This window comes from Scylla paramamosain, unplaced genomic scaffold (assembly GCF_035594125.1).
Source record: "Scylla paramamosain isolate STU-SP2022 unplaced genomic scaffold, ASM3559412v1 Contig2, whole genome shotgun sequence".
Classification (NCBI taxonomy): Eukaryota; Metazoa; Arthropoda; class Malacostraca; order Decapoda; family Portunidae; genus Scylla; species Scylla paramamosain.
Window position 1 is genome coordinate 5,015,140 of NW_026973667.1, and position 8,373 is coordinate 5,023,512.

At 41.1% G+C, this 8,373-nt stretch overlaps 1 protein-coding gene across 1 annotated transcript; it reads right to left on the reverse strand.

The window, feature by feature from the left end:
* Nucleotides 1-6,148: 6,148 nt before the first annotated feature.
* On the reverse strand, nt 6,149-8,366 carry LOC135095977 (uncharacterized). Its single transcript, XM_063997136.1, has 2 exons — nt 6,666-8,366; nt 6,149-6,258 (listed from the first exon to the last, which is right to left on the reverse strand). Exons 1-2 carry the CDS (start codon nt 7,741-7,743, stop codon nt 6,239-6,241), a joined length of 1,098 nt encoding a protein of 365 aa, XP_063853206.1. The 5' UTR covers nt 7,744-8,366; the 3' UTR covers nt 6,149-6,238.
* Between the last annotated feature and the right edge of the window lie 7 nt (nt 8,367-8,373).

Genomic DNA, 8,373 nt, shown 5'->3' on the forward strand with positions numbered 1-8,373 from the left:
CGTGTACCTAATATAGAACCTCGTGGCACACCTTTAATATATTTTTTTTATTTGACAATTTTTTTTTTATTTGACATGTAATTGTTACAAAATACAGACTGTTTCCTACCTGACAGGTAACTAGCAAACAATTTTAGTGGTAACCCTCTTACTCCAATGTTTTCTAATTTATCTAATAATATGTTATGATCAATCGAGTCAAATGCTTTACTCAAATCAAGAAAACCCGTACTACAAGGTTCTTTCTCTCCATATTCTTGTACATTTCGCTTGTAAACTTCAGTATTCCTGTTTGTGGGTTTATTTTTGCGGAATCGAAATTGATTGTTTGATCGCAGATTGAAAGATTCTAGAAATGCAGTCAGTCTAGCAAAGTGAGGGTAAAACAGAACTTGGTCTATAGTTATTTACATCCCCCTTATCGCCAGATTGGAAGACTGGTATTACTTTAGCAATTTTGAGTTTATCAGGAAAATAAGCCTTGTCTGAAACAGATTGATTATGTAAGTGGGGTACTGATATACTCTGCTGTAAGTTTCAGCATTTCAGGTGAAACTTCATCACATCCTGATAGAATGTCACCTTAATTAACATCGCGGAATCTGAGAAGACGGGCAAGGGACCTTGTTCTCGCCTCTGTGAATGACCTGTGATCTGGATAACTGCCAGACGTGCTCTCTACATCACAGTTTCCCCTCATTCCATAATCGCTAATAATAGAACACATTTCGTTATATTATAATACTTGCAGTCTATTTAAATAGACAAGGATAATAAACAAGGATACCTAAGAGATGGAACACAACAAAAACGAAGAAATAGTGTGAAAGTACCAGCGAAGAGACGCTCTGACATTTCATTTCATAACAGCAAGTTTTACTAGTCATATTTAGCCAACATCAAACATTATCTTGAACCAGAAGGTTTTACTCAGGCTACATCATATTACTATATGCCTTTTCTTTAAATGTAGCAACCATTAAACAAGAATAACCAATATGTCTGCTTGTCTCTTTCCTTTGATCAGAAAAAAAAGTCCTATATGGTTACTTTTGTTCAACTGCCAACATCACAAGGCCTGGAAGACCAGCTATTCACTTCTAAATAGCGTAAACTTTCCATTTTTCCCGACAGCAGAAAACGAGCTGCATGACGTCACTTGCTGCATGACGTCACTTGCTGCTCAGTTTGCCCAGCCAGTGTAGCAGTTTATTATGAGATGCTAAGTTATTTTCAGTTGTCCAAACTTATTATACTGCACCACAGTGAGTCTGGCTTGAAATACCACGGCGTACGGACCTCCCAGTCAGAAGTCACGAGGGGAGTTTTTGAAAGATTTTGACACTTTCTATTAATGAAGTCGTTTTTAGCTAGCTGGAGAACAGACTTAGTATGATTCCGGGCAGAAATATAAAGAGCATGAGATTCAGGTGATGGAAGGCTCAAGTACCTTTTGTGGGCCACCTCTCTATTCATACCACGAGAACAGGCTTTGTTAAACCAAGATTTAGGTGGTTTAAGGCGAGAGAGAGTGAGGAATGTACGCCTTCATGACGGACATTATCACCTCTGTTATGGGCTCAGCACATAGATACGGGTCTCTGACATGGAAGCAGTAGTGATTCCATTGAAAATCAACATATTACCTTCTCAGGTCCCCCAAACTAGAACAGGTATAAACCTCAGAGGCACCTCCGCTTTGGGGGGTCCTGAGGAGGGATTGAAGCGATATGACAAGATACAAATATGAGGTTGTGATCGGAGGAGCCCAATGGAGAAAATAGGGTGACAGCATAAGCAGAAGGATTAGAGGTGAGGAAAAGGTCAAGAATATTGGGCGTATCTCCAAGACGGTCAGGAATACGAGTAGGATGTTGCACCAATTGCTTTAGGCTGTGGAGGATAGCGAAGTTAAAGGCTGGTTCACCAGGATGGCCAGTGAAAGGAGAAGAAAGCTAAGGCTGGTGGTGAACATTGAAGTCTCCAAGAACGGAGATCTCTGCGAAAGGGAAGAGAGTCATGATGTGCTCCACTTTGGAAGTTCAGAAGTCAAAGAATTTTTGATAGGATTAGGTGAGAAATACAAAGCACAGATAGATTTAGTTTGAGAGTGACTTTGTAGTCGTAGCCAGATCCTGGAAATTTAGGAAGATTCAAGAGCATGGGCAACAGAACAAGTTACATCGTTGCGGACATAGACGCAACATCCAGCTTGAGACTGAAAATGAGGATAGAGAACGTAGTAGGAAACATAGAAAAGGCTGTCAGTTGCCTTAAACACCCGTGTTTCAGTGGGGAAAAGTAGGTGAGGTTTAGTAAAGGAGAAGTGGTGTTCTATAGAATGAAAATTAGATATAAGGCAGAAGTTGATGAAGAAAAAGTTGAGAGAGGGTGTCAAGACACGCTCAATAACAGAAAAACAGTCCGACCTGGGAACATTTGTGGTCTCCTTCCTAGACAGGGACTCCGAGGCTGGTGTAGGAGTCGCCATACTAATTTAGGATTTTGAGTAAAGGATGTGTGTGTATTTAGGTGCATGTGGGTTTGTGTGAAGGAAAAAGCCGTCTTTATAGGGCAGAATGTGACTGCCACCTTGTGTTGCGAGACACAAAGGGAAACGTTAAGGCCTGTCTACACGAGCGGGCCTGATCGGCGGGCTTGCCCGTTAACGGGCATATTTGACGGGCAAACGATCAAATTACCTGATAGCCCGCCGAGCGATATCACTGAGCTGGTGCCCGTTAGCTGGAGTTTCTACCCTGCCAGACGCAAGATAATATCGTGACCCCACAGCGGGCCTTCATCCCACATCCCGCGGCATAGTAACACAGTGAACATTTAACGATGGCAGCCCAGGATAACTCTAGTGAGCCACCAACAATTTTTTGGTCTAAAGCACTTACAAGTACTTTGCTTGACCTTTATCGTAAGAATCCATGTTTATGGAATGTGAAGGTGAAATGCTACAAGAACAGAGACAAACGCATAACAGCATTGAAGGCTATTGCTACGGATGAGAGAGCATGGTACTTCCGTCACGACGGATGACATAAAAAAGAAAATAGACACGCTGCGTAACCAATTTCGGAGTGAATGCAAGAAAGTAAAGCATTCACAGAAGTCGAGAGCTGGGAGTGAGGATATCTATGTGCTTCTATGACTTGATTTTCCTGCATGACAGTGATAATCCAAGACCTTCATTGTCAAACCTGGACACAAGCCAAAACACTGGGAATGGTGAGGATACGTCTTCTGGAGAAACCTCTGATAATGAGGTAAGACCAAGTTCTCTCTCTCTCTCTCTCTCTCTCTCTCATGAATAGTTAACTGCATAGTTAATTTCTATTGCAATTAATCTGACTTTGATTTTATGAATAGATAACTTGGAGAAGTTCAGTAGTATGGCGGATACGAGCAATACTCATTGTGTTTAAGAAGTTAGTGAAAATTAAATCAATAAAGGTTAGTGAAAAATAAATCAATAAAGGTTATTATTCATAATACATAACTGCATGTTATTTATTGGAACTATACATTTTATTTTACACAATATATAAATGACACCTTCAGATAACATTATCTGTGTTTTTATTGCAAAACAAAATTAGTTATAGAAATAATCAGACTACTAGTTGATATATGTACTATACTACTATAGCCTATACATGTTGTGAAGAGGATTTGCCATTTAAGTATAGGTAGTCATAAGTGTGATAATGAAGAAATGAAAATATTTAAGTGGTGGAATGATTTTGCACAGCTTTGTACTGCCATGACACATAAGTCTTCACAGCACCTTCATAAAGTCTGCCACAGCACCTTCATTACTGAAATATTGCATAAAGTCATGGCGTACACTTTGAGCTTCTGTACTTGTGTTCCGACCTTTTCTTTGTAGCTGCAACTGGTCCGGAGGTTCACGCCATGTACCAGGGAGGATTGTACATCTTGCAACATCCTCACAATCCAAAGAGCCTTCAGGCGTACATTGCGTGACATGATCACGTCTAAGAAAGTTATGTAAGGCAGTACATGCTAATACTACCACCTCAGCCTTGTTTAGAGATAAACCAGGTTTATGGGTGACAAAGATTCTAAATCTATTAGCTAAAATCCCAAAGGAGTTCTCTGCTGCACGTCTAGCCCTAGATAGGCGATAAGAAAAAATGCGTTCCTCATTACTTTGGGTCTGGTGAGAGAACGGTTTCAAAATGTGGCGTTGCAAGGGGAAAGCGTCATCTGCCACAAATACGTATGGTAGCATTGTGTCACTTCCTTGAGGTTTTCCATCGCTAGGGAGACCTGCTGTATCTGTGACAATACGGCTACTGATAAGTGTATTATTCCACACACCGCCGTCTGACACTCGCCCATTGCAGCCAATATCAACATATAAAAATTCACAATTAGCATCACAAATAGCCATGAGAACTATACTATGGCTGCCTTTGTAATTATAGAAATAGGAGCCACTGTCAGGCGGAGGTCTTATAAAGATATGCTTCCCATCAATGGCTCCGACGCAGTTCGGGAAGTTCCACCGTGTTTTGAAGCCATGTGCCACACGCATCCACTCATCTGGGGTTGTAGGGGTCTGTCAAACATAAAAACAAAAAACAAAAAACAAAAAAACAAATAATGAGAATGATACTGTTAATGTTTTCCTTTAAAAATTTCTATCTATAAGTGCGTAATTACGTAATTCAATGACATAACCATAAGTAACACAGTTTCTTATATTCTAGATCTTTAATGACCCACTGCTGTCTGTTCCTGATGCTTCCGAGGTAACACCTGGAACTGCTGACATCCCAACTGGTCAACATGTGGTGTCAGACCCGCATGCGCCTGGACCTTCTCGTGCACGACCCGCAAAAAAGCCACACAAAACGATTATTGATGAAACTCAACTATTGCAAAAGGCTTATAACGAACTTCAATCATTGTCTCAAACAGAAAATGTTTTTTCTGCTTTCGGAACTGTGGTTGCAAATAATCTTAAAGAAATGAATAGCGAGAACCAGATTTATGCTTAGAAGTTGGTTCAGGATGTAATTTTTCTCGGGCGACTTGGAAAGCTTTCGTCGTCTACTAAGATCGTAGAATAACTGTACTCATGTAACAATTCTATTATTTGGTAAAGGTAATGGGCAAAATGTAAGTATGTCGACATTACATACATATTTATATGTATCTATATATGCGCTCAAAAAAATCATATTTATATGTATCTATATAAGCGCTCAAAAAATTCATAAGTTTGTTCAGAATTATTAATTTCTTTCCCAGTGCATGGTCTGTCTATTGTTTTTAATGTACATTGCATGCAATTAAGTCAATTATGTATTACACAAAATATTACCAATCATTTCTATATTTTTCTCATTAGTTTAAATGCTATAACACCCAAATCCATGACGTTATCAAATCAATAATAATTATAATAAAAATATAACAATTGTGTTATTTATTTAGTTACATAAATTATGTGATTGATTTAACACTACCTAGGTAAATATTTCTTTAAAATCAACTTTCATAATATTGTCGGCAACTCTTGTTCAGGTGATACAACAAAATTGTAAGATTAAGCGAGTACTTACCAGTACGATGGTTGATCGTAATTTCACGAATGCCATTTAACTGCGTCACTGCGGTATTAAACGAGATGCATGCGTCGCCAGTCACCCGTCAGTCCTTTAGAGGAAGGTTGAGGACAAAAAACAGTACAGACACCATAATAACACGAAGAAAAAACAAAGGGAAGGGAATGGGCGGGCGTTTAATACCGCAGTGACGCAGTTAAATGGCATTCGTGAAATTACGATCAACCATCGTACTGGTAAGTACTCGCTTAATCTTACAATTTCACGTCAAACAAGCCATTTAACTGACGTCACAAAGGGTATTCAACGAGAGCTTTAGAGAAAGTCCTCAACCTACAGGAACACTCTACGGTACCCTCGGAATTGGATATGATGAGGGGAAGAATGAAAAAACAACATTCCAGATCCAAGTACATATAGTACAAAACAGATAACAAAAATGCCCACATTGTGCCACATCAGCATAATTTATCACAAAGAACAATTCCTTAAACAAATCCCATAAAGGTGTACAATAAACCCGAACAGTAGAAAAATTGGGAGATTAAACGAATACTTACCAAGTATGATGTTTGATCGTAATTTCACGAACATTTAACTGCGTCACTGAGGTAGTAAACGAGATGCCCGCTTCACCAGCTCCACGTCAGTCCTTCAGAGAATAGGTTTGAGGAAGCAGCCAGAATATTCAAGTTGTAGCTACAACTGAGCTACAAGAGACTAGGGAAGGGAGGGAGGGCGTTTACTACCTCAGTGACGCAGTTAAATGTTCGTGAAATTACGATCAAACATCATACTTGGTAAGTATTCGTTTAATCTCCCAATTTCACTTCACGACTATTTAACTGACGTCACCGGTAGTCAACGAGAACTTTAGAGTGGTTCCTCAAACCTATCAAGCCACTCAAAGGCTAAAGAACAATAATGTGGAAGCATGAACAGCCTTTTATTACCCAATATTCAGTAACAAACCCAAACAAGTACAACAACAGCACGGCTTACAACAAAAATGCGCGTGAAGAACTACAAGTTATGAGAGTACAGTTCTGGAAAATTCACCAGCATCAATTATGGGCTTCCTGTAGTACTTCGTGAATGTAGATTCTCTGGTCCAGCCAATAGTAGAGATAATTGTCGACAAAGGGAGCCGCAGGGCCGCCTTACTGGCTGACGCCGACCTGGTAGAATGAGGTGAAAAAATGCCAAGATTAATGCCAGCAGCTCGCATGACATCTTTCGTCCAGCGACGTAATGTGTCCCGTGAAGCCAGTTTGACTGGAGGTCTTGTTGTGAGAAAGAAACCCGTGAGCGAACCCCGCATGTTGTTTGTGCGTTCTAGATAGCTCATCGTTGAGGTGACAACACATAACCTCCTGTCTGGGGGATAGGCTACGAAAACCAATTCTGACAAGTGTGTACCTGGCCGAGAAGTTTTTAGCGGATCACCAATCCTAAAAGAGACCCGACTGTCCGAAACAGTCATGTTCCTAATGTCTAACATATGTAAAGTCTGACCGCGTTGACCAGAGAGGAGCAACATAAGGATTGTTAGCTTCCTTGATAACTGAATCAAGGACAAATCTTTATCGGGCCCAAGACCTATGATGTGATCCAAGATCAAGTGAGGATCCCAGGTCGTACCGTAGCGGGGTAAGGACGGTCTCACCTGAAAGACTGCTTTCATAAACCCTGTAGCTAAGGGATGTTGTCCTGCCGGCTGGCCATTGATACTTGCCACTGCCGAGATGGCCGACCGTAACGTGTTGATGGAGCTGTAAGTCCTACCTGCACCCCTCCTAAATTCGGAAAGGAGGAAATCTAAAAGGTCAGCTGAAGATGGCTGAAAGAGATCAATTTTCCTGCCGAAGCAAAATGACAACCATTTCTTAATATGCGACCCATACTGTACTCTCGTGCTCTCCCTCCAGGAGTGCAGCAGAAATCCGGCAACTTCCGGCGAAAGGCCGCGACTTTGGTACGATTCCCTGATAATACCATCGCTGTCAAGATCAACACTTGAGACCGAGGATGTGTGAGAGTTGGATTTTGTGGCAGCACGAGAGGAAGACGGGGGAGAAGCACAGGAGGTGCCGTTAGCAAGCGGAGGGCTGTCGGGAACCATACTTGAGTCGGCCATAGAGGAAGAATCACCATCACTGTAGCTTCGTCTTCCTGGAGCTTTTGGAGGACCCTTGATATAATACTGAAAGGTGGGAAAGCATAGAAGTTCTTATTTGACCAAGTCATCGTGAAGGCATTAACATGAATGGCACAGGGATCTGGCTTCCAGGAAACATAAGCAGGTAATTGTGTATTTATGCGAGTGGCAAACAGGTCAACATCAGGTGTGTAATAGAGTTGAGAAATGCTTTGGAAAATATGAGGCAGTAACATCCATTCCGCATCCATGTTTTTCAATCGGGATAGTTTGTCTGCCTCTGTATTATGTAGGCCCTGTATATGCTGTGTTGACAAAGTAATACCCCTTGACAGAGCCCATTCAAAAATTTGTTCCACTATCACATGAAGGTAAAGTTTAGTACTGCCACAACGATCTAAACAGGTAAGTGCAGTGACACTGTCAGAACGGAGGCGAATATGAGTACCCCAATTATCCTTGCAAAGAGACTGTAGACCCATGAGAATAGCTTTTAATTCTAAACAGTTGATGTGATCCAGTTCATCATGAGCCCAGTGACCAGCAGTCCTGGCATTCCCCACCACTGCGCCCCAGCCAGTCAGGGAGGCGTCACAAAACAATTCTAGT

What these genes read in the sequence shown, in the direction of transcription:
- LOC135095977 (XM_063997136.1), bottom strand. Translation starts at nt 7,743, where the DNA reads ATGGCCGACTCAAGTATGGTTCCCGACAGCCCTCCGCTTGCTAACGGC. An exon ending in GAAGCCCATAATTGATGCTG is followed by an intron (nt 6,259 to 6,665) that starts GTGAATTTTCCA and finishes TATTCTCTGAAG; the next exon opens with GACTGACGTGGAGCTGGTGA.